This window comes from Bos taurus, chromosome 18 (assembly GCF_002263795.3).
Source record: "Bos taurus isolate L1 Dominette 01449 registration number 42190680 breed Hereford chromosome 18, ARS-UCD2.0, whole genome shotgun sequence".
Classification (NCBI taxonomy): domain Eukaryota; kingdom Metazoa; phylum Chordata; class Mammalia; order Artiodactyla; family Bovidae; genus Bos; species Bos taurus.
The window spans coordinates 1,488,465-1,513,434 of NC_037345.1; the positions used below are offsets into that span (position 1 = coordinate 1,488,465).

At 60.4% G+C, this 24,970-nt stretch overlaps 2 protein-coding genes across 13 annotated transcripts in view; one reads left to right on the forward strand and one right to left on the reverse strand.

The window, feature by feature from the left end:
* Positions 1–304: 304 nt before the first annotated feature.
* Positions 305–21,983, forward strand: MTSS2 (MTSS I-BAR domain containing 2). 2 transcript variants are annotated; one of them, XM_024978875.2, is made up of 14 exons: positions 305–652; positions 5,056–5,117; positions 5,195–5,268; positions 6,072–6,156; positions 6,240–6,331; positions 6,413–6,487; positions 7,717–7,874; positions 8,055–8,162; positions 9,033–9,130; positions 10,515–10,734; positions 17,879–17,953; positions 18,207–18,383; positions 18,556–18,721; positions 18,809–21,983. In XM_024978875.2, the coding sequence occupies exons 1-14, from the start codon at positions 584–586 to the stop codon at positions 19,561–19,563; spliced, it is 2,214 nt and encodes a 737-aa protein (XP_024834643.1). In that variant the 5' UTR covers positions 305–583; the 3' UTR covers positions 19,564–21,983. The 2 variants fall into 2 exon arrangements, with proteins under 2 accessions (XP_024834643.1, XP_024834646.1); XM_024978878.2 differs by having other exon boundaries at positions 10,611–10,734.
* A 484-nt stretch (positions 21,984–22,467) lies between these two features.
* Positions 22,468–24,970, reverse strand: part of IL34 (interleukin 34) — a 59,947-nt gene continuing 57,444 nt past the window's right edge. For 10 of the 11 annotated variants that reach the window (XM_010814299.4, XM_010814297.4, XM_005218330.5 and 7 more), the window contains 2 exons: positions 23,338–23,470; positions 22,468–23,108 (listed from right to left, as the gene is read on the reverse strand). In XM_010814299.4, the coding sequence (XP_010812601.1) occupies positions 22,939–23,108; positions 23,338–23,470 (303 nt within the window). In that variant the 3' untranslated portion in view covers positions 22,468–22,938. 11 annotated transcript variants of the gene reach the window in all.

Here is a 24,970-nt window from a genome sequence, read left to right on the forward strand (position 1 = left end):
GGACGCGTCAGGATCTCAGCTTGCTCCTCTCTTCTGAAAACGCGGGGAGACACAGACAGCCCTAGACCAAAGGCTGGAGGGTGGTGGTGAGCCCCTTCACGGGGCGGCACCAAACCGCCGGCCCCACCCCCGCGGGGAAGCCAGGCAGCACCGCCCCCGCGGCGGCGCCTGCGCCCGTCGGGCCTGTTCTGACTGCCTGTCTGGCCGCGCCCGGGCTCGGATTTCAAAGCCCGGGCTCCGGGCGTGAATGGGCCGGCGCCCGCCCGGCCTCCCTGCAGACCCCTCCCCGCGGCCCGCCCCCCGCGCCCACGTGACGCCCCGGCCTCCGCGCTCGGGTTACGGCCGCCGCGCCAGTCCCCGCGCCGAGGCTGCGCCGCCCGCCGCCCGCGCCGCGCCCCCCGCGCTGCCCGCCAGCCCCGCCGCAACATGGCCCGCGCCGCCCCGCGGCGGCCCGCGACCCCCGAGCGCGGTGCGGCCGGCCGCTGAGCGCGGCCCGGAGGCGGCAGGCCCGGCCCGGCCTCGCAGCGACAGCCGCCGCGGTGCGGGTCCCAGCGCCCTGCCTGCGCCGCCGCCCGGCCCGAGCATGGAGACAGCGGAGAAGGAGTGCGGCGCCCTGGGCGGGCTCTTCCAGGCCATCGTCAACGACATGAAGGTAACGGGCGCGGATGCGGCGCGGGTGCGTGTCCCCTTTGAGGACGCGTGGCGGCGGGCAGCCGCGTCCCGCCGTGTCGGTGAGGCCCCGCGTCTGTGTGCCCTTGTCTGAGCGCGTCTGGCCTGCGTCTGCCGTGCGCCCTGGTCTCCGGGCGCCCGTCGTGGGGGGTGTGGGCACTCATGTGTCTGGGTGTCCGTGCGATACCCAGGTCCATGCCCCTGGTCGCCCAGGTCGCAGCGCCCCCTTGGGGTCCCGACCTGAGTCTGCGCACACGCGGGCTTCCCGCGCCCCAGACCCCCAAACCATGAATGGGAGTTTGGCTGCGGGGGCGACTCAGGGCCCTTTAAAGGGTCCTGGGTCTCTCCGGCCTCCACCCTCTACCACCCCCGGGGCCCCCTTCCCCGACTCCGACGGCCCCGGAGCCCAGACAATGCTGTCACCGCCAAAGAAGCGAAAAATAATAAAGCAGGGAACCGTTAACTCCTTCCCTGCCAGCCTTGCCTCTGCGCCCGCTGCCCGCGCCCCAAAGCAGCTCCAGGACTCCACGGTCTGTGTGAGGAGTGGCCCGGGCCCCAAGGCCTCTGACCCGCCTTGGAGGGAGGAGGGCGAAGGTGGGCCTGAGGGAGCAGCCCCAGGGGAGGGCTGCCGGCTGCTCCAGGCTCTCAGCTCCAGCCCCTCTCCCGGATGGCCCAAGGTCAGGCTTCAGCGGGCCACCAACTCCTGGCCCACGCTGGCTCACCAGGTGGGGAAACCGAGGCTGGGAATGGCTCAAGGTCACTAAGGAGACTGTTGGACCAGCCCACGACCTCATCCGTCACTGTTGATCCGGGGAACGAGGGGGTCCTCGCCCCCAAAGAGGCTGGGGCTTGGCGGGGTGGCCCAGCTGACTAGGCAGAGAGGAGGGCCGACCGCAATGACAGGCCCGGGGCAGGCAGGCCGCGCCTCTCCCCTTCTGCTCTGGGGCAGGGTGGCCAGGCTAGGGGGAACATGGAACTCCTCAGAGCACCCCCCCCCCCCCGCGTCTCACCCTCCCTGGTACACAGCCTGGCATCCTACAGTGACATCGCAGACCCTGGGGGAACACACCACAGTGCGCAGGCAGGCCGTCGGGGGGCTGCCAGATCCTTGTGCCCCCCACCCCCAGGAGGCCCGGGGCCACCCTCCTGTAGAACTGCAGGGTTGGCAGCGTGCATAGGTGCCCCTCGATGCCCCACACAGGGTGCTCCCTGAGACCCTGTCCCCCCAGCTCCACCTCCAAGCCCTTCTGCTGGCCCCCGAGTGCTGGCTTCCCGCTGCCTTCAGCAGCCCTTCCTGCCCGGTGAGCATCGCAGCCTTGGCACCAGGTTCCCATTCCAGACCACCCTCCCCCAACCACTCCCGGGGCTGGCGGAGCAGCTCCTTCCCGCACCTTGTCCCACTGGCATCCTCACCACACACACTGCCTCCGCAGCCGCTTTCACTCAGAGAAGCAGGCAGGACCGTCTCCCCCGTCTCCAGGCAATTTGCAAGGAACTTGGGGATGAGACGAAGGAGATGGGCCCAGATTGTAGCAAGCGGCTCAGGATTTTCTGACGTGGGGAGGCAAACTGGGAGAGGTTTCACCTGGCGTAATGCCGAGCCCCACCAGTCCCCAGCCTGTGACACAGGCTTGTGTCTGGGCCAGGGACAGGGCAGGGACGCGGACCGCCTGGAGGCCAGTCATCTGGAATTGGGGGACAGCTTCTGGCTGTTTCGCTCAGTGGCTTGAGCCACAGAAGCAGCAGGGTTTCCACAGAGGAAGGTGGCCAGGGTGAGGAGACCGAACTTGCCTGCGAGGCCCCATGACAGCCCGCTCAGGGCTGCAGGTCCAGAGCCTGGCATGGGGGTGGCCGAGGAGGGGAGGGGGGCTGCCCCTGGGGCCTGGAGGGGCACCGACTCAGGGCAGGGGGCCCCGGGAGCGTTCCCTGCCTGCCCTGCCTCATTTAAGTGGCCCAGATGCCCCCCGAAGCTCAGAGAAGGGCAAGAACTTGTCCGGGAATGACAGGGCTGGGAGGGGGTCGGGGGCTCAGCCTGCACCTTCCGGAAATGGGGTCACAATCTGCCTGCCCCCGAGAGTGGGGACTGTCACGCAGGCCCAGAGACCGCCTGTTCGCTCTGTCCGCAGTCTTAGCCAAGTGCTCTCTGTGTGCCAGGTCCTGACCTAGTGCTTCCCAGGCGTCTCCACACCAGCCTGCTCCCGCCCTCATCTCACAGGGGAGCAAGCAGGCTCAGAGAGGAGCCTCCCGCAGAGCTCCTCTCCCGGGGTGCAGCCTGGGCCACTCACCTGTACAGCCTGGGGCCCGCCCACCTGAGCACCCCCTGTGACGAGCGTGTGACTGCCCCCCCAGAGCCGCCTGCTGCTCTCCCAGTTCTGCAGTCCCCGCCCCTCCCCACCCTGGGTACCCAGATACTCACCTTCCAGACCCTGAAGTAGAGGGGGTGTCCCTGCCATGCAGTGACCAGTCAGACTTGGGATCAGAGCCTGAACCCCACACTCGGTAGCCATGGACCAGCCAGTTAATCTCTCTGAGCCTCAGTTTCCTCATCTGTAGAATGGGGGTGGTGACAGCAGTGTTCGCCTCACAGGGTTGCTGTAAGGACTCAGTGTGACCCCACAGTGAGAGCGCTCGGCCGGGCGCCTGGCCCACCACACTCTTGACCCCCAGTCGCAGTCCCCGTCACTATCAAGACCACGAGTCCGGAGGCTTCGAGCCTGCCTGACAGCTGGGTGCAGCCTGCCTGAGGGCACAGGCCCGGGCGGAGACAGGACATGCTCCTGGGCGCTGGCCCCTCGAGCTCGCCTCTGGGGTCATCGTGACTTACCAGTGGGCCCTTACAGGCCAGGAGCTCCTGTCCACCTGCTGAGGAGGGGCTGGGCCTGGCCCCCCAACCCCCACCCTGTCCCCTCTGCCCAAGGAGGACCGAGACTGGAAGGGCCACGGATGGAGTGAGCCTCGGGGCGGAGGCTGTGAGGGTGTGACTTCAGTACACAGACCTGTCTCACCCACAGTGGGGTACAGACCTGTCTCCCCCACTTCTCCCAGCCCCTAGCTTTCAGACAGAGGCTGCTGAGGGGCTGAGACCCCAGGGGCCAGGACCGCTGCCTCTGCACCCCTGCCCCCATGGCGTTATCTCCCCAAGGTCTCAGCACAGCCTAGGGCTGGGGTGCAGAGCGGGGTGGTGCCAAGTCCTCAGGAGTGCCAGGGGAGACCCAGGCTCCTTCACCCCAGGCTGTGCCGCACAGACAGCCCACCCACCGCCTCTGCCTTCCCGCTCCAGCCTGTGAACTTCTCAAATATTTGCTTTCCCTGGGCGCTGGCTGGGCCGGGCTGGGAGGGGAGGGTGCTTCTGACGATCCCAGAAGCTGCCCTGTGCTTCCCACTGCAGCAGACTGGCCTCCCTGGGGTTCCAGCCTGGCAGAGCCTGCCTCTGAGGCCTTGGCAACTGGGGTCTCTGCCTTCCCCCTTCCCACTGGAAAAGCCCTGGCTCCCAGCACCCCATCCCACATGGAAGGGAAGGTCAGAAGAACCTTGGGGCTTCGCTGCCCTGGGGCTCTTTTTCAAGGATCAAGGCTTCCTTCCACAGGGCCATTGGGCCGGGACCCAACAGCCATGGGAGGCCCATTAGCCAGAAAAGCCCGCTGATCACACTGGACAACTTGATCGCCAGGAGCCCGGCCTCACTACTGGGAAACCCCCTCCCAGCTCAGAGCTTTGGGCCAGGCTGGGATAAAGGCCACACTGTGTCCCCAGGAGGGGCGGGGAGCTGGGGGTGGAGAAAGGTGGCTCTGTTGGCTGCACAAGGCCCCATTCAGCCTGGGCCTGACTGTCCCGGGCAGGCTGGCCAGGCCCCGCAGCAGCCGCGGTCCCCCTGGGCCTGGGAGCCCCGGCCGCTGGCCTGTGATGGGCAGATCGGCTGGCAGCAGCTTCCGGGTCACGGGGCCCTCATTCAGACCCAGCATGTCTCAAGCTCCACCACGGCTCACTGTGCCTCTGCCCCCAGGTCGTGTGGACCATCCAGGGCTGTGTCCGGGGGACACAGTGCCCCTAGTGTGGCCAGCCCAGTCCCCCCCAGGCCCTCCCACCCGCAAGGAGACGCGGCCTGCCGCTCCCAGTCTCCGTCCCCCTTGAGGATGTGGGCTACCACTGCTCACAGTGCCCGGGGTTCCTGACTGTTAGGGAGCGCGGGGCAGGCAGAGGTGCTTGTTTCTGGGGCCAGGCCTTCTTCATGCCCGTGTCTGCCCCCAGAGGAACCCCGGAAGCCCCCTCTCCACAGGGGCGAGGCTGCTGTCTTAGACACGGCCCGGGGTCTAGACCAGGCATGAGGGGCCCCGGCCCGGGGGGAGCCCTCATGGCGGCTCACTGCCTCTCCCATCCCCTCCGCAGAGCTCCTACCCCATCTGGGAGGACTTCAACTCCAAGGCCACGAAGCTGCATTCCCAGCTGAGGTGAGGGTGCCCTAGCTGGGGAGGAGATGGGGCGCAAGGCCACCCCCCCACTGACCGCCCCCCGCCCGTCTCCCCAGAACCACCGTGCTGGCTGCTGTGGCCTTCCTGGACGCCTTCCAGAAAGTGGCCGACATGGCCACCAACACCCGAGGTGGGGAGGGCACGCGGCCCAACTTGGACTTGCACTCCGAACAGCTGAGTGGGTGTGAGCCGGAGAGGACCCGGGGCCAGAGACGGGACCTTGGGTCCTGCTGGCTCATGGAGCAGGCTTTCTGGAGAGAGGGAGCCTCTCATCACTGGGCAGGAGCGGGTGACAGGCGACAGGGATGTTCGGGGGTGGGGGAGGGGAGTGTGAGGGGGGTCTGTCTCGCTGCCAGGTAGCTGGATTGACCTCTCAGCCACGGTGTTCACACTCCGTAGGTGAGTCTGTGGCTTCTCTCCCCATCTGCCCTTCTCGGGGCACGGGGCAGGGGAAGGTTCCCTTGCTGGCCTTGGCTCTGCGGCCTTCCGGTCCGAGCAGTGGGACCTGGGGCTCCTGCCTCCTTGGCTGGTGAGACCAAGGCGACGGGCACCCTCACGCCTGCATCTGGGCGCATCTGGAGGGGGTTCTGGGAGGGAGGGGTTTTGTTGGCTCCTTGAACCATCTTTGGTGTGGGCCTCTCCCCTCTGGGGTTACGGGGACAGGTCCTGACCTGACCCCTCGGAGACGGGCCGGCGGGGTCGCAGGAGGGATCAGCGGGATGGGGATGCCGGGCCGGGCCGGCGGAGTGGAGAGATGGGGATGCCGGGAGGGGCACGGCGGCGGCGGCGGCGGCGGCGGCGGCGGGGCCGCAGGATGGGGACTTCAGGGCCGGCGGGCTGCGAGCTCGGCTCTTGGGCCAGACGCGCCCCCGCGTGGCCCGGGCCGGGCCTGCAGGAGCCCGGCGGCCCCGCCCACGTGGCGCTTGCCCCCAGGGGCCACGCGGGACATCGGCTCGGCGCTCACGCGCATGTGCATGCGCCACCGCAGCATCGAGACCAAGCTGCGGCAGTTCACCAAGTGAGTGCGTCCGCGCTGGGGGTGGGGGTCGAGGGAAGATCTCAGGGCGACCCTGACCTGCCCTCCGTTGCCGTTGCCCTCAGCGCGCTGCTGGAGAGCCTCATCAACCCGCTGCAGGAGCGCATCGAGGACTGGAAGAAGTCGGCCAACCAGCTGGACAAGGATCACGCAAAAGGTGGGTCCCGCCTGGCCGCGCCCTCCAGCTCCCCACTGGCAGAAACCCTGTCATAGCGCCGCTCTCTCTCCCTCTGCACAGAGTACAAAAGAGCGCGGCACGAGATCAAGAAAAAGTCTTCGGACACGCTGAAGCTGCAGAAGAAAGCACGCAAAGGTGAGCCCCGAGCGGCTGCAGAGGCGCAGCCCCGCGGGCCCCTGCACAGCCCCGCGCTGTGTCCCCGACGGCCGTGGGGTCGCCCAGGGCAGCGTCCGACCTGAGGCACCCCGTGCTGGACACAGGGCCCCCAGCTTCTGGGGTGGGCAGAGGGGGTGCCTGTGCCTGACTGGACCCCCTCCTCGGGAGGCTGCAGGAGGCCCCGCCCCCAGGAGCGGCTTTGTCCATCCGGCTGTCTTTCACACAGTCTCTCTCTCTGTCTCTCCTCTCCTCTCCTCTCCCCACCCCTCCTGTAGAGCTACTTGGTAAGTCAGATGCCCGTCCCCCGAGCTGCTCTCCCTCCCTGTCGTCCCTGTCGCATTTGTCTGTCTCCCCCAGCTCAGGGCCATTGGAGGAACCTCTTCAGGCCGAGGAGGAGCGAGGAAGGTGGTCGGTCCGCAAGGGAGGGGCTGGGGCACAGTCCTCCGGTCCGGGGCCGAGGCCGGGGCTGTGCTGGGTCGGTTTGCCAGGCCAGGAGGGCGGGTGGGCAGGGTAGGGGGCCAGGCCTCGGCTGCCCCAGCCCGGCAGTCGCCGGGCCCTTCCCTCCTGCTCCGCCACGCCCCCAACGCCCTTCTCGCTGTCTCCTCTCCATTCTCTTCTCGCTCTCTGTGGTTCTTTTGCTGCATCTTTGTGTCGCTCCTGCTGTTCTTGTGCATCATTCCTGAGCCAAGTGGGGACCCCCGTGAGACACCCCCTTTCCCATGCCCTGGGCCCAGCCCCAGCGCTCCTGGACCCCGCCTCCGTCGTGGCCTGGCCTGCAGCCCTGCCCCATGCTCTACTCTGTTCAGCTTCCACGCCCCCTCCCTGAGCCCGGGAGGGGAGGCGCCTCACCCCACAGGCAGTGAGGGTGTCCCTGGGGGCAGAAGCTTCTGCTCTCCCGGAGGCCTCCGCCTGACTCCACTGAGCACAGCTGCTCCGGGTGGCCCCAGGGCTGCCCAAGGTTCTGCTCGCCCCAGGAACTGGGTGGCTTTGCAGCTTTGGTGTCTTTCCTGTGTGCCTGTCTGTCCTCTCTGCCTGCGCTGGGGACCAGCCTTTCCACGAGCCCTGGCGTCCCAGCTGCCCTCCCCGGTCCCCAGGCTCCCCCGGAAGTGCCCAGCCTCACGGCCAGGGATCCCACCTCGGGGCCTGAGCCTTGGATGCAGCAAGCCAGGCCCGCGTCCCCAGCGCGGCCTCTCCTCCCCAACCCCCAGGGAAAGGAGACCTGCAGCCCCAGCTGGACAGCGCCCTGCAGGATGTGAATGACATGTACCTGCTGCTGGAGGAGACAGAGAAGCAGGCAGTGCGCCGGGCCCTGATTGAGGAGCGTGGCCGCTTCTGCACCTTCATCACGTTCCTGCAGCCCGTGGTGGTGGGTCCCGCGGGGACACAGAGGCCTTCTTAGCATCTCCACGACTGGGCCAGTTGAGGGGCCCTCACAAATCCCGAGAGGTCCTGAGGACCATGGCCCAAGCCACATGGGCCGGGGGGAAGGGCGAGGGAGGGGTGGCCGGGCAGGGAGGCCCGGGAGGCTGACTCACTGCCCCGTCAGAACGGCGAGCTGACCATGCTGGGGGAGATCACCCACCTGCAGGGCATCATCGACGACCTGGTGGTGCTGACCGCGGAGCCGCACAAGCTGCCCCCCGCCAGCGAGCAGGTGCGGCCAGCCCCGGGGACGGCCCGCCTTGGTTGGGGACAACGGAGGAGGCAATGGGAAAACGTTGGGGGGATCAGCTAGGCACAGAAGGCCACCCCCGTGAGTTCTAGGGGCACCTGCCCACACGAGCAGGGTGTGTGCCCAGGACCCAGCAGGGCCTCACACAGAGCAGATGGCTGGACGTCCCGGATCCGCAGGGCCAGGCTCCGAGCAAGCCAGTCCTGATGGTGCCTCCGGCCTCCATGCCCACACCCGCCAGCCCCATGCACACACGTGCAGCTGCCCCCTGTGCTCCCACCACACCAGGGGCAGTCCTCCCTGACAGCGCCGTGGTGCTCCTCTCACTCGGCCTCACTGTGCGCCCAGCCCTAGCCGAGCCCTTCCCACGGGTCACCTAGTTCAGTCACCTCCACGCCCTCTAAGACAGGAAGGATCAGCTGCATTTCCCAGGAGAAAACTGAGGCTCAGAGAGAAGCAGCGGCTTGCCTGAGGGCAGAGCAGAGCCAGGGTTGGACCCCATGGTCTTGCATGGCCACTCTGGTCTGACTCCTCCGCCAGCCCCAAGGAGTCCTCGGGAGCACCAGGTTCCTCTGTGTCCTGGCTGGGCCAGCATCCCTGAGAAGCAGAGAGGGCACAACCTCCCCGGCATCCCCCCGCTTTCTAGCAGCCCTGCCTCTTGTCCCTGAGTGAGGAGCTGGCATTAGGAAAAGGCTGGAACACAGAGGGCTTCCGTTTCCCCAAGATCTCCTCTGGGGCCTGGTTCTCAATTGGGAAGACCCCGCCAGCCCTCTGGAGGGAGACTCAGGAAAGTGATGAGGCTTTCTTCGGGGCTGGGCTGCCCCCAGTGACCCCAGCCATGTCCCTGTCCAGGTGATCACAGACCTGAAGGGCTCAGACTACAGCTGGTCATACCAGACCCCACCCTCATCGCCTAGCAGCTCCAGCTCCCGGAAGTCCAGCATGTGCAGGTCAGTGGGGGACTGGGCAGGGGGCAGGGAAAAGGAATGGGGGAAGCCCTGCCCAGAAGTGTATCAGGAATTGCTTTGTGGCCCCAGAATTCATGCAACTGCTGCATCATCAAGGAATCTAGGGAAAATACACTCGCACTGCATGACCGCTGCTAGCGCAGGCGTAGGGACAGGCTGCGGGGCAGCAGCAGCAGCAGAGGGTTCGCCAGCTGCCTGTTAAATGCTTTCTGCATTTTCCTCATTGAATCCTAATACCATTCTATCCAGTATGATGTCGTCTCTGTTCCAATGGAGAGGGAAGCTGAGGTACAGAATCCCAGCATTAACCTCTCAGCTCAGCCAGGCCTAGCACAGTCTGGGCAGCAGGAAGAATCTGAGGTGGGGAAGGCCATGGAGGCTTTCAGGAGCGTATGCAGAGGCTCTAAGCTTGCCTGTGGGCACTGCGGCCTGGCTGGTTCCTGAGAGCTGCGCCTGGGCAGCTGCCACAGGGCCAACCCTCAGCCCAAGCTGGCCCTGGGGGCTGTGCAGGGCCAGGGCGGGGCCGGGGTCCTGCCTGACCAGCAGGCAGGCTCGGGGTCAGGGGCGCTTCCTGGGAGGGGTCTAGATTCAAGGCTTCCTGCGGGGGGGCTTTGAGCACAGAACAGGTTACTGGTGGGGAGACCCCTCTGTACTGGGCACTCTTTCTCTAGAAGCAGCTTGGCTGGGCACTCAGGCCATGGGCAGTGACCCAGGCAGAGTTATTGCTGCTCCTGCAGGGAGAGAATGGTCCACAGCAGCTGGAGGCTCTTCAGACCCCGGGTGGGTGACTGACACAGGAGGGAGGTTGATCCCAGGGGTCACCCATGCCAAGGGTGGGGGCCAGGGGCCTCCCGGGTCACGCTCAGGAGGATGGTGACCTTCACTGCCAGGAGCGTTGCCCAGCCTGGACACGGATGCAGACAGGATGAGCTACAGAAGTGAAGCGGGGGAGGGTGATGGTGAGTTTAGGACCTGTGCTGACCAGCACCCCACGCTAGACATTCAGTCGGGATCTCATGGCAAATACCAGATTCGGAGAAGACGATCAGGGTCAGACTCGTGTCTAGTTGTAGCCTAACTGACTCCGTTCCTCCTCGTCAGGCTGAGGTTTCCGCTTCATAATGGCGGTGCGGGAGGCAGACAGGCTGCCTTGGCTCGGGGTGCCTGGCGGAGGCTCCTGGGGCAGTGGGGGCCCGCCCCCCAGCCCGCAGTCGGGGACCCCGCTGCTCTGGCCCGTGGCCTCGGCCTGGTCTGACCCTGTCTTTCCTCCCCCGCCCCTCCTCTCTGCCCACCCTCGTGTGTCCCCCTGCCTCCCAAACGCTCCCTGTGTCTCCCTGTCCGGCCGCCGTGCCCCCTCCCTCCCCAGCGCCCCCAGCAGCGGGAGCAGCGCCAAGGGTGGCGGAGGCCCCTGGCCCGGGGGCGCCCAAACGTGCTCACCCGGTCCCGCCTGTCGCTACCGCAGCCTGGCGCAGCCCGCCCCTGCCGCCCGCCTCTCCAGCGTCTCCTCCCACGACTCCGGCTTCGTCTCCCAGGAAGCCACCTACTCCAAGCCCCCCTCGCCCATGCCTTCAGACATCACCAGCCAGGTGAGGGGTGTCTGCTGAGCTCATGCCAGCCCCAGGCCATCCACACTGTGGGGCGGGGCCCCTACAGGTGCTGAGTGTGGCCCGAAGGCCCCCAGGACCACCGCGTCCCCAGACCAGCCTGAGCCCACTGCCCCAGGGCAGAGGAGGGGAAGGTCTGGAGGAGCCTGCCAGCTCCAGACCCCGTGACCCCCGTGCCAGGGCTGAGAGCGGCCTGCAGGCCCCCAGGACCACCGCGTCCAGGACCAGCCTGAGCCCACTGCCCCAGGGCAGGGCGGGGGAGGGTTTGGAGGAGCCTGCCAGCTCCAGACCCTGGGACCCCCCGTGCCAGGGCTGGCTGTGATGGGGTGGGTGCCCCACGGAGGCATCTTTAGGAGCCCCAGGATCTACAGGCATCTTCCCCCGCTCTCACCCTGAACGTGAGAACCCCTTCAGAGGCAGGCTCAGACCCTCAGAGGCAGGCTCAGACCCTCAGGCTCTGTGAGAGGGACCAGAGGAGCTAGAGCAGAAGACAGGGAGGTCAGGCCGCGTGCCCAGGTGCCCACCGTGGCCCGGCCCTCTGAGCCCAGCATTCTGTAGTCTGCCCTCTTGCCCAGGATGTGCCCAGAGCATGCCCAGACTGCCCTCCTCAGCAGGCTCATTCCTGTCGGCACACAGACACATGCTCCGGTACCGTCCGTCTAAAAGGCCTCCCTTCCTCCACAGTCTCCTCCAGCCGCCTCTTCTCTCCTTCACAGCAACACTGCTCAGGACACTTGTCCACACCGACCGCCTCCGTCTCATTCCCCACTCAGTCCTGTCTGCGTCAGCTTTCCTTAACGGAAAAGCTAGAATAATTCATTCTCCTGTGTCCTTTATCCGTGTGTGCGTACGCTTTTGAGACTGTTAGGTCCATACAGCTTTAAAATGTTAACTCACAGTGAACTGAGTCTCCCCACGTGGTGTAGCTGACCCTCTGTTGCGTGTACATTTTCTAGCATAGAGTGAGTCTGTTTTGTTTGATTTTACTGCAGCTACTTCAGCTCAACATTTACGTTATCATTTCCTATCTCTTAGTTTTTAAACTCACTATGTCCTTATGTTTTAGATGAGTCTCTCGTAAACAGCATATGCCTAGGTTTTCTTTTCTTATCCAGGCTGACAATCTCTGTCTCTTAACTGACATTTTTAAGTCCTTTCACAGTTATCGATATTACTGGCATACTTAGACTTCTTTTTTATTTCTGTTCATTCTGCTTTATCTGTGCTTCGTTTGTTTCTTTTCTTGCTTTTTGTTTGTTTTTTCTTCCCCCATTATTTCCTTCTACTGGATTTTAAGTTATACTTTTTTCCTTTCTTATACAGGTTACCTTGAAATTTTACCACGCATCCTTAGCAAAGTCCTAACCCAGGCTCCTGAATCATTCAAGGACCTTAACATATATTTTAATTTTGGTCACCTATCCCCTCCCCTTATAAGCTATTTTATGCTATTCTCTCCTTTTTTTATCATCCCTACAATTGACATTTTTCTTCTTAAGGTCATCATTATCTTATACGTAAGTATCTGTTAGATTTACCCATATGTGTTTATACTTTTTTTGTTCATTTTCTCCTTTTAAGGTCATTTTGCTTCTTTCTGCAGTAAAATACATCCTTTAAAGTTCTTTTAGAATGGGTCTGTAGCAGTAAACTCAGGTTTTGTTTTTCTATAAACATGCTTCATTTTTTTTCTTCTTCCTTGAAAGCTAGTTTTGCCAGGGATGCAGCGCTGGGTGCCAGTTGCTTTGTCTCCACACTGTGAGGAGAGTGTGTTCTCCGAGGGTATTTTCCCCGCGTTCTGGCTTCTGTTGCCGGCTGAGAGTTCTGCTCTCCGTCGCTGCTGTGCCTTTGTGAGTGACCTGACTTCTCTCTCTGGTCACTTGAGTTTTTCTGCAACGTGTCTGGTTGTGGATTTGTGCTCATTTAATCTCCCTTGGTGGTTTGTGTTCCTCTGTCTGCACATTCAGGTTTTTCACCCGTTCTAGGAGTTTGCGAGCATTCTCTCCTTATTCTCACTCCCACTCTGCTCGCTCCTGTCTGGTCTCTGTGTCTGTCTCCTCTCACATCTCTCATCTCCTTGTTTCCCTGGATCATCTCTTCAGGTCTGTCTGCCAATGTACCTTTTCTCTATTTTACAGCAATTTAACCTATCCCTTAAGGTTTATTTTTATTATCGTGAAATAACTCTAGCCTTGTAGACAATCTCTAAAAAGAGCAGAGTTCCCACCCGGCCTCTGCACTGTCTCCCCTGATGCTAGCATCCCATGTAACTATCAGCAGTTTTAAAACCAGGAAATTAGCACGGCACAACACTGTTAACTCGCTGACAGACTCTCTTTCACATGTTGCCAGCTTTCTCACTGGCATCCTTTTCCCGGTCCAGGAGTCCAGGCTCTGACACAGGACCCTGCACTGCGTACTATCACTGTGTCTCCTTAGGCTTCTCCGGTCTGCGATGGCTCCTTGGTCCCTTCTCCATGGCTTTTGAATACCGGCCATGTGTTCTGTAGAATGTCGCTCGTTTTGGGTGTGTCTCATGCCTTCCCATAGTCAGAAGGGCAGGATGAGCACAGCAGTTGATTTATTGCTGTTCCCCCGCCTCGTCAGCCTGCGGTGTCCGACATTCTTTTCATGTTAGCCGTTCTGGTGGGTATTATAGTAACAGTGCCCAGTGGTTTGAATTTGCATTCCCCTAATGACTAATGAGGTTGTATGTTTTTTCATACATTTAAAGGCTACGTATCTTTTTTTTATGAAGGAAATGTTCAGATCTTCTGTTTCTTTTTCTCTACTAGGTTGTACGTCTTTTTCTTGTTGATTTGTAGAACTTCTTATACACTGTGGCTACAAGTCTTTTCATCTGATAATCCTGAGTCTGTGCGTTGCTGTTTTACTCCCTTTAGTTCAGTTCAGTTCAGTCGCTCAGTCGTGTCCGACTCTTCTCTACCCCATGAATCGCAGCACGCCAGGCCTCCCTGTCCATCACCAACTCCCGGAGTTCACCCAGACTCACGTCCATTGAGTCGGTGATGCCATCCAGCCATCTCAACTTCTGTCGTCCCCTTCTCCTCCTGCCCCCAATCCCTACCAGCATCAGAGTCTTTTCCAATGAGTCAACTCTTCGCATGAGGTGGCCAAAGTACTGGAGTTTCAGCTTTAGCATCATTCCCTCCAAAGAAATCCCAGGACTGATCTCCTTCAGAAGGGACTGGTTGAATCTCCTTGCAGTCCAAGAGACTCTCAAGAGTCTTCTCCAACACCACAGTTCAAAAGCATCAATTCTTCGGCACTCAGCTTTCTTCACAGTCCAACTCTCACATCCATACATGACTACTGGAAAAACCATAGCCTTGACTAGATGGACCTTTGTTGGCAAAGTAATGTCTCTGCTTTTGAATATGCTATCTAGGTTAGTCATAACTTTCCTTCCAAGGAGTAAGCATCTTTTAATTTCATGGCTGCAGTCACCATCTGCCATGATTTTGGAGCCCAAAAAATAAAGTCTGACACTGTTTCCACTGTTTCCCAATCTATTTCCCATGAAGTGATGGGACCGGATGCCATGATCTTAGTTTTCTGAATGTTGAGCTTCAAGCCAACTTTTTCACTCTCCACTTTCACTTTCATCAAGAGGCTTTTTAGTTCCTCTTCACTTTCTGCCATAAGAGTGGTGTCATCTGCATATCTGAGGTTATTGATATTTCTCCCGGCAGTCTTGATTGCAGCTTGTGTTTCTTCCAGTCCAGCGTTTCTCATGATGTACTCTGCATATAAATTAAATAAGCAGGGTGACAATATACAGCCTTGACGTACTCCTTTTCCTATTTGGAACCAGTCTGTTGTTCCATGTCCAGTTCTAACTGTTGCTTCCTGACCTGCATATAGGTTTCTCAAGAGGCAGGTCAGGTGGTCTGGTATTCCCATCTCTTTCAGAATTTTCCACAGTTTATTGTGAACCACACAGTCAAAAGCTTTGGCATAGTCAATAAAGCAGAAATAGACATTTTTCTGGAACTCTCTTGCTTTTTCCATGATCCAGCAGATGTTGGCAATTTGATCTCTGGTTCCTCTGCCTTTTCTAAAACCAGATTGAACATCAGGAAGTTCACGGTTCACATATTGCTGAAGCCTTGCTTGGAGAATTTTGAGCATTACTTTACTAGCGTGTGAGATGAGTGCAATTGTGCGGTAGTTTGAGCATTCTTTGGCATTGCCTTTCTTTGGGATTGGAATGAAAACTGACCTTTTCCAGTCCTGTGGCCATTGCTGAGTTTTCCAAATTTGCTGGCATATTGAGTGTAGCACTTTCACAGCATCATCTTTCAGGATTTGAAATAGCTCAACTGGAATTCCATCACCTCCACTAGCTTTGTTCGTAGTGATGCTTTCTAAGGCCCACTTGACTTCACATTCCAGGATGTCTGGCTCTAGGTCAGTGATCACACCATCGTGATTATCTGGGTCGTGAAGATCTTTTCTGTACAGTTCTTCTGTGTATTCTTGCCATCTCTTCTTAATATCTTCTGCTTCTGTTAGGTCCATGCCATTTCTGTCCTTTATCGAGCCCATCTTTGCATGAAATGTAAAATTCTAAAGTTCTTAATGTATGTCTAATTTATCCATTTTTTCCAATTGTTAGTGCTTTTTCTGTCCTGTTAGCAGTATTTTTGTGTACTCCAGGGTCGCAAAGATGTTTTCTTCCAAAAGCTTTTTTTTTTTTTTTTTTGGCTCTGCTGCTCAGCTTGTGGGATCGAAGTTCCCCAACCAGCAGAGATTGAAGGTGGGCCTTCAGCATGGAAGTGTGGAGTCCCAACCACTGGACCACCAGGGAATTCCCTGCAAAGCCTTTTTCTTTTACCTTTTTTCACTCAGATCTGCAGGTCATCTGGAATTGACTGTGTGTGTGTGTGTGTTAGTATGAGAGATGGACAGGGAAGCCTGGCGGGCTGCAGTCCATGGGGTCACAAAGAGTTGGATACGACTGAGCGACTGAACTGCAGGAGTCATTTTTTTCCATATGGATATCTAATTAACAGTTTATTGCAAAGACCATCTTTTTCCTCTACTGCACTGTAGTGTGTTACCTTCGTCATAAAACAGGTGTCTGAATGTGTAGCTGTTTCTGGAGTTTGTATTCTGTTCCACTGGTTGATCTGTCTGTTCTTGTACCAGTAGGACACCGTCTTAATTATGGTAACTTTATACAGAATCCTGACACCTGGTAATAAAAGTCCTCTAGGTATGTTACTCTTCAATATTACTTGTTTTTGGCCCTTTGCATTTCCTTATAAATTGTAATATTAGCTTGTTATTTTCCACTTTAAAAGAAGCAATCCCTGGGATTCTGCCTGGGATTACATATGTCTCTACATTTTATTATGGCTTTACCTTCTTTCAATAATATTTTGCAATTTTCATGTGAGAATCTTGCACGTCTACCACTGGCTTTTTCCCCCCTGGGTATTTGATATTTGTTGATGCTATTTTAAATTATTTTGGCTTTTTCAGAGTCTCTTACTTGTTTTTCAGCTGCTGATATTTAGAAATTTTTTTTTTTGTATGTTGATCTTGTATCCAATAACCTCATTAAAAACACTTGTTAGTTCTGATAATCATAGAATGAATATTCTGCATACACAATCAGGTCTTTTACAGTTTCTTTTTTTCCAGTCCTTTTGCTTTTTACTCCTTTTTACTTCTTTTTCATGCTCTATTGCACTGCTAGGACTTCAGTACTTAATAGAAATGGTGATAGTGAGCATCTTTATCTTTCTCCAGCCTCAGAAAGAAAAGAATTGATATTTTTGTAGATAACGCTATGAGATGAACGAAGTTCCTTTCTATCACTAGTGTGTTTTCCATGAATGGGTGTTGAATTTTTCCACTGAGTTTTCCAAACATTTTTTTCTTTTTTTGTTTTAGCAATTATATTGGTAAAACTCTCAATGTATTTATTATTTTCTTTGAATCCTTACTTACAGAGTTTAGTTTTCTTTTGGTCATCTTGGCTCATCATAAACTAAAAAAGTCTGGGAGTTGAAATCAGGATGCTTTAGAGAATGTGCCCTGGTGGGCACAGGACATGCAGAGCTGCACCTGACCAGTCCCCTTCCAGGTTTAATTCCGGGCGGCAGTCGGGCGGGCTCTCCACCTGGCACTTACCCAGTCTCTCAACCACAGTGCTGAGGCTGCCTCTGCCCCTGGGGACCTTCATGGTCCTGCTTTGCTCTTGCTTCCTTTTTCTTCAGCCTTTCTCTTATTTTCAGTTGGGGGCCTCCCAGGGTACCTGGTCCCTGCCACTGTCCAGAGCAGGAGCCTCCAGGCATCCTCGGTCCTGTCTTCAGTTCTGGGGGTCTCCATGGACACCCCTCTTGCCCATCTTCCGGACCCCCAGCAGCCCCCACACCACTGGCCCTCCCTCCTTGGCGCACAGGGCTCTTCCCCAGTTTCTGTGACAGGTGCCTGTTGCGGTCTTCCTCCCACATGGCTCGCAGGTCCTGTCACTCTTTACTGGGCTGTCCTCTCCTTCCCAGGCACTGAGGGGAGCCTGGCGTCCCTGAACCCCTTCTCTAACCACCCTCAGCCTGACTGCCTGCGTCACCTGGTTCTGTCTCACGCTGCTGGATCTGTGGCTCCAAACCTGACTTCTCCCTAAACTCCAGATTGTTAAATACAGTTGCCGGCACTGCACCTGGGCTTAGACACCTAACAGGCAGCCCCGCCTAACACTCGCAGGATGGAACCCTGGACTCCGTTCCCCCCAGGCCTGCCCTTCCGAGAGAACGGTGACAAATCCCCCCGCAGCTCAAGCCAGCACCCCACTGCCGACCTTAGCATCGCTCTTTCCCTGCTCGCCACATGCAGGCCAGCAGCAGTCAGTCTTGTTAATTCTTAGAGAAGTGTGGTTCTTGGGCTGCGGTGGGGTAGGTCTGCGGTGGGGGCGGTGGGGTGCGCTCTGGGTGCTGCTTTCTGCGCAGGCGCTCGCGGCGCAGGGCGTGGTGTGGGCGGGGAGGCCGTAGAGGCCTGAGTCAGGGTCCCCCACGTGCTGGCGCCATAACCCGATGTGTTCTCTCCCCACCCTCCTGCCGCCCTGCCCCGTCGCCTGCCCGCTCGCCTCCGCATGCAGAAGTCCTCCAGCTCCGCGTCCTCTGAGGCCTCGGAGACCTGCCAGTCCGTTAGCGAGTGCAGCTCCCCGACCTCGGTCAGTGCCCCCCACCTGCCCAGGCACTCAGGGAGGGTCCAGGTTCGACCAGAGGGGTATGCGTAGGCACCCGCTTCGCACAAAAGAAACCTCCTGGGCCCCAATGCAGCCGTTCCCCAAACGCTCACCTCCTCCCTCCTGCAGGATAAGGAGCCCAGGAGGGGCTGGGGAGTCACAGTGCCCTCTGTGCTCTGCCCTCGGCCATGAGGAGCAGGGCGCAGGGGCCTCCTGACCCGCCCGCCTTGCCTTACAGGACTGGGCCAAGGCCGGCCCCCACGAGCAGCCCGCAGGCACCGCGCTGCAGCGGAGGAAGGACCGCGTGGAGCTCCTGCGAGACCCGGAGCTGGGCCCGGCCGGCGGGGGCGCCCCGGGCCCGAGTGGAGAGGAGGCCCCACGACCCCGCATGTCCCCCGCCACCATCGCAGCCAAGGTGAGGGCCGCTCCCGGGATGGCCCGGCTGGGCCCCCCTCTCTCCCAGGCCAGCTCTAAGGCCCGGCAAGTGGTCACGGGGCCAGCCCGGAACACCTGGGGGGACTGCCTTCCCGGCCGGGCGGAGCAAGAAGCGTGAGTGAGGCTTCAGCTTGCGGTCTTCCTGCCCTCAGCACGGGGAGGAGGTGTCCCCTGCTGCCAGCGACCTGGCCATGGTGCTGACCCGCGGCCTGAGCCTAGAGCACCAGAAGAGCAGCCGGGACTCCCTGCAGTACTCGAGCGGCTACAGCACGCAGACCACCACGCCCTCGTGCTCCGAGGACACCATCCCCTCCCAAGGTAGGCCCCGGGGGCTCGGGCCGGGGCCGCGCCTTCTCGGCCCCCAGGCTCTGGGCCCACCGCGTCCCATGCCCCACCCCACCCTAGGCTCTGACTACGACTGCTACTCCGTGAACGGGGATGCAGACGGCGAGGGGCCCCCCGAATTCGACAAGTCGTCCACCATCCCTCGCAACAGCAACATCGCCCAGAACTACCGCCGCCTGATCCAGACCAAGCGTCCAGCCTCCACCGCGGGGCTGCCCACCGCCTCAGGGGCGCCCCCCGGCGTGGCCACCATCCGCCGCACCCCGTCCACCAAGCCCACCGTGCGCCGCGCCCTCTCCAGCGCCGGGCCCATCCCCATCCGGCCGCCCATCGTGCCGGTGAAGACGCCCACGGTGCCTGACTCCCCCGGCTACGTGGGGCCCACGCGGGCGGGCAGCGAGGAGTGCGTCTTCTACACCGACGAGGCCGCCGCAGCCCTGGCGCCGGACCTGGCCAAGGCCTCCCCAAAGAGGCTCAGCCTGCCCAACACGGCCTGGGGCAGCCCGTCCCCAGAGGCGGCCGGCTACGCGGGGCTGGCGGCCCAGGACGACGAGGAGCAGCAGCAGCAGCTGGCCGCCAACCGGCACAGCCTGGTGGAGAAGCTCGGGGAGCTGGTGGCGGGCGCCCACGCGCTGGCCGAGGGCCAGTTCCCCTTCCCCTCCGCCTTGTCGGCCGCCCCCGCGGAGGGGACGCCCGCCCCACCCCCCGCCGCCCCCGGCGAGCCTCCGGCCGAAGACATGCTGGTGGCCATCCGGCGCGGGGTGCGGCTCCGCAGGACCGTCACCAACGACAGGTCGGCGCCCCGCATCTTGTGATGGCGCCTCCCGCCCCACTCCCCGGCCCGCCAAGGCAGGGGGCCGGGCCGGTGGGCCGCGGAGGCTCAGAGCAGAGGCACAGTCAGGAGTGAGCAGAGCCAGGCGAGGTTTTTTTCTTTTTTTTAAGTCACACGAGTCAAAGCCACTTTACTGGGAGGAGAAACCCAGCTTGGATTTCATGGTTTAAACAGGAAGTGACTTCTTAGACTGCGCCAGGACGGAGCCTGCGGGCCTTGAACTGGATTTGAAGCCTGTTTCAACCTTTTCTTGCCTACTCTGCCCCTCCTCTCCCTCCTGCCAGGTCCTGCCCTTTCCACACAAGGGCGAGCCACAGAGCCGTGCCCCGTGCCCCCAGCAGAGGGGCCTACCCACCTGGCAGGGCCCGCAGTGCACAGCTCAGGCAGCCCGGCCCAGCGCCTCCCCATCTCCCTGGGGACGGTGGCCCCCAGCCCCTGGCCAAGGCACCCCCCCCCCACGTCCTTCTCTGTCACCCCCTGTCACCCCCCCTCATCTCTGCCTCTCCCAGGCTCTCCTCCAACAGGGAGGCCGGGGGGCCATGGAGGGGCGAGGGCTACAGTGTCTGGGTTAATCAGAGGCTCCACAGAGCGGCTGGCCGTTTGGGGGGCCAGTGAAGTTAAGAGCCAGCCCACCTACTGGGGACGGGGGCCTGGGGCCCAAGTCGAGTCTCTTGGGGAGGACGTGCAGGGTGCCTGCCCGGAGGAGGGTGGGGCCCCTGAGACAGCTTGCCTGCCTGCAGATGCGGCTGGGGCGGGGCAACAGGGAAGGCCTGCGGAGGCCAGGCTGTCGGCCTACCGGCCTCCCAGGAGCTGCTCAGATCCCATCGTCATCCGGGCACGTGGGGACTTTTAACTCTGGTGACAGTTTCAGCTACCTTTGGGTCAGGGACTGAAACTGGAGAGGGTGGGGGGTGGGTTCTTTTATGAATATATAATAAAGTGAGCTGACCGGACAAGGACTGCGTGTGGGGACAGGGTAGACGGTACAGGGTGTGTCCAAGAGTGCCTGAGGGACAGAGGGCCCCTCGGTGGCCTGATGGCCCGTGGGAGGAGGAGGAGGGCCTGCACGGCTCCTGGGGGCCAGGGGGCGGGGTCGGTGTTCTCTGCAGCATCCAGAGCAAAACCACAATGCGCTGGGAAGGGGCCGGAGGCTGGGTCTCCCACCCGTTTGCTGCAGGCCAAGGGGGGGAGGGCTGCTGGGGGAGATTGGCCCTGACTGTTGTCAGAGGCGATGCCATCCCAGGGTGGTCCCGGGTGGCAGGACTGAGGTGGAGGGAGTGCACCCCTCCACCCGCACAGCACGTTGCGCCAACTCTAAGCAGGTAAAAGCACGTGTGCCAAGGGCAAGCGGAGGGCTTCCTGTGACCCGCAGGCCCGCTGAGAGCAGCCATGCTGGCAGGGTCACGGGGCAGGGGCTCCTGGGGTCAGGAGAGCTGGCTCTTCCTGGTCTGGATGGACCCAGGGCTCCTGGTAGTTCTTGTGCCGGAAACGGGTCTAGGCACAGCCGCCAGGAGGGTGTGGGGAACCAGGGATTCCTCTGAGGGGCTCCCCAGAGGTGGGTGAAGGACGGTACCTGTAAGTCGCTAGGTCAGAGAAAGGAGCCTCACTGAGCTGAGCTCACCACACCTGGAGGAGGGCCGGGGGAGCAGATGGCCTGCACTCGGAGGCTTGGGGGCAGAGTGTATACTGCCCCCCGCCCCGCCAGGGTTTGCCCAGGTCGGCTGGTTTAAGACGCAGGTTTTCTGATGTGAGCAGGGTAAGGGGCAGTGGGGGGGGGGGCGGGGTACCCGGGTCCCCATGAGGAAGAGCTTGCCCTGAGGAGGGGTGTGGCCTCAGGGACCCGGGGGGAGGGGGTGGGCATGGCACAGGCACCCCTCACCTAGACTGCGGGGGCCCCCCCTCCAGGCTACCCCCAGGGCTGTACATAGCTCCTCCACCCCCTTGACCGCCTCATCCCTCTAGTGACCGCCAAGTAGGCCCGCCCCTTCAGGATCCGAGCCAACCATCCCATGTCACAAACTTTGGTTTGGGGAACTTCTTTACGTTTGTTTCATTTTTTTCTTTTTGTACAGAGAAATATTCTATTCAAAGCGTCTTTTGACTGAAGTAACTTTTCTGGTGCTGTTGTTAACTTGTTCCTTTTTTTAATTTATTTCCCCTCCCTAGGCCTCCCCTTCTGGTTCCCACTCACTTTGTCTCCCCTCTACCACCCGCCCCCAGCCCCCATGCCATCTAAACCATTGTTTCTCTTCTTTCTGTCTGTTTTGGATAAATTATCCTTTCCTCCCCCCCCCCCCCCCACCTCCTGCAGCCCACCCTTCCCTTGATTTAAATAGTCACTGCTACAAGTAACAAATGCACTGTGAAGATCCCAGTATTAATAAAGTTGTACTGTAATTAACACCACTGTCTCCTGGCTTCCTCCAGTGCCTGCAGCCAGCACCCGCCCCGCCTGCGCCCTGCCCCCACCGTCCCAGACCCGGGGAGGGGCAGGGGGCTCTGTGTGGGCGGGGCTGGAGTGGCCGGGGCTCGTGCCAGGACCCATGTGTTTGAACACCTCAGTTACGTCCCTGCTGGGGGTGGTCTTGGAGCTGCCAGCTGGAGGGGGAGAGGGCAGTGTCCAGGACACACTGTGGGAGATGAGCCCAACACCGCTGCTGCTCCGTCAGGCTTGCTGAGGCTTCATGGGCTGGGGCGGGGCTGGAAGGAACTCAGCCCCTCAAATATCCCCCATTCCAGGACCCTGGCGAAGGCCCTGACCATTCCAACTCAATCCTCAGCCCCAGGCCCCTGCGCCAGACCAGCCCGCCCCCCGTTCCTGCCTCCTGCACTTGGCAGGAGGTTGAAAGCAGCCTTCTCCAGGTTCACCCTCAAAGATGCAAGCAAACCAAAACAAAGCGGGTGTTTAATAGAAAAAATAAACTATGGCAAGATGTGGCATTTGGCTACCATGCCCTTGTCCCAGCTTTGCTGCCCCCTCCCCGGCCTTGCTTTGTTGGGCTCCCCCCACGCCCACCTGGTACAGCTCCCACCGCCTGACTCAGGAGAAGGTCGGCACAGCCTTCAGGGAAGGGGTCAGCCCACACAGTGCCAGGAGCAGCCAGAGGCTCTGCCTTCACGACCTTCAGGTGCCCCAGCCCCCGCCGCTCCAGGCGAGACCACAGAGGGGGAGCTGCGCCTTTCTCAGGCTCTGTGTCCCTCAAAGGAAAACTGCGGGGCCTCCTCTCCAGGAGGCGCTCCCCACTGCCACCCGAAGTCTCAGGCCCAGTCCGTCTCTTGCAGGGGCTCCTCCAGCTGCCCCCCAGGTCACCCTAGGCTCCTCCGGGCAGGAAGCCTTCGCCCTGTGCCCTCAGCAGCTTCACTGAGTTGGGGGGCCAGCCGAGGGTCCCAGGACGCGGGGCAGGGAGGTGGAGGGCGGCTGGGGCAGAGGGTACAGCTGGGCGGCCTCACACTGTGCCGAGGCTGGGCTGCGAGGCTGAGGCTGAGGTGCCTCACAGTCCTGCCAGTTTAGCACAGAGCTTTCTTTACCTGCGGGGACACACACAGACACACAAATGAGGCTTCAGGACTGGTCATCAGCCCCTCACCCCAACCGAGTCGCACAGCTCTCCGTGTACCCAAGTACATCTCCGCTTCCAGAAATGGCCTGTGGCCCTGGGGAGCAGAGGATGTGCTGAGGAGGGCCCCGGCTCTGCCCGGTGACCTGGCTCAGACAGCGGTACCCCAGCCCCAGCCCCAGGCCCTCAGAGCTCCTCACAGCAAGGGCAGTAGAGCAGCTGCATGACCCGGAAGCAGTTGTCCAGCAGTGCTTTGGGCCGCACCAGCTTCAGGCTTCCTGGTGCACTCAGGAGGTTCAACACTGCTTCCACCTGGGGGCTGACCTCCACGCCCTGGAAGGGAGGAAACCTTTAGGACCACAGATGCCACCCTCAGCCCGTGCAGAGATCCCAGGAGAGCTGGCGGGAGTGAGGGCGGGGTGGGCAAACTCATCCTGCCTGGAAAGAGGTGACCAGAACACCCGAGAGTAACTTCTCTCCTTCCTGTGGGCGCCATTTTTCCTGGGAGGGGCTCCCTCAATGCCCGTCACTTGAGCACAACACACAGAGACTTCTCTTTTTCCTCCTGGGGGTGGCCAGACGGGGAGGAGGTGGGGGCATCCTCGCTGCTCCAGCGCAGGCCTGGCCACCCCTGCATGAAGAGTCCCCGTCCCAGGGACACTCCCCTTCAGGTGCAGAGACCCACACCCACTCCAGGAAGACGAAGCAGGACCCGCAGGAGGGTCGGTCTTACTGTGAGGCCAAGGCAGGCCAACAGGGCTGGGTCTCCAGCTCCAAGCAGGTGGGCTCCTCTGAACCGAACTTACTCTAAGGGGCCCAGTGTGGGGGGCACGGGCACCATGCTCAGGATGGAGCAGGGCCCGGAGCCGCAGGAGCAGACACGGAGCAGGGGGGCTGTGGGGCCTGAGCTGGGCAAGGCCCTTCCTCAGAGTGATGTGTGCTGGGTGGAGTTGTGTGCTCCTCTGCCCCACGTCCCCCTAAAAAAGCTGTGAAAAGGTGAAAAGTGTTGGTCGCTCAGTCTTGTCCAACTCTTTGCAACACCTTGAATTGTAGCCCGCCAGTATCCTCTGTCCATGGGATTCTCCAGGCAAGAATCCTGGAGTGGGTTGCCATACCCTTCTCCAGGGGATCTTCCCAACCCAGGGGTCGAAGCCGGGTCTCCCGCTTTAAAGGCAGATTCTTTACCACTGAGCCACAAGGGAAGCTGAACCAAGTCCTTATCCCTGGAGCCTGTGAATGTGAGGAAACAGGGTCTTTGCAGGTGTAAAGTCAGGGACCTCCAAATGACCTTTATATCAGTTTATATCAGTCTGGGTTTAGGTGGGCCCTAAATCCAATGACTGGAGACAGGAAAAAGGACATGGGACACAGAGGGAAAGGCTGTGTGAAGACAGGCAGAGGCTGCAGTGACGTGCCACAAGCCCAGAACCAGAACCACCAGCTCCAGAAGCTGGAAGAGCTGGGAAGGAGCGTCCTTGGGAGCCTTTGGGGGAGCGTGGCTCTGATGCCCCCATAATCTCAGACTTCTGCTCTCCAGAACCGTGACAATAATTTTTGTTGTTTTAAGCCACTGTGTGTGCTAAATTGCCTCAGTGGCGTCTGACCCTGTGCGACCCCATGGACTGTAGCCCTCCAGTATCTCTGTCCATGGGACTCTCCAGGCAAGAACACTGGAGTAGGTTTCAATGCCCTCCTCTAGGGTATCTTCCTGACTCAGGGATCAAACCCACATCTCTTATGTCTCCTGCATTGGTAGTCAGGTTCTTTACCAGAAGTGCCACCTGGGAAGCCCCAAGCGACTGGCAGAGGGGAGGCGCAGGCTCGGATTTAAGT

What these genes read in the sequence shown, in the direction of transcription:
- MTSS2 (XM_024978875.2), top strand. Translation starts at nt 584, where the DNA reads ATGGAGACAGCGGAGAAGGAGTGCGGCGCCCTGGGCGGGCTCTTCCAG. An exon ending in CATGGCCACCAACACCCGAG is followed by an intron (nt 5,269 to 6,071) that starts GTGGGGAGGGCA and finishes GCTTGCCCCCAG; the next exon opens with GGGCCACGCGGGACATCGGC. An exon ending in CGTTCCTGCAGCCCGTGGTG is followed by an intron (nt 7,875 to 8,054) that starts GTGGGTCCCGCG and finishes CTGCCCCGTCAG; the next exon opens with AACGGCGAGCTGACCATGCT.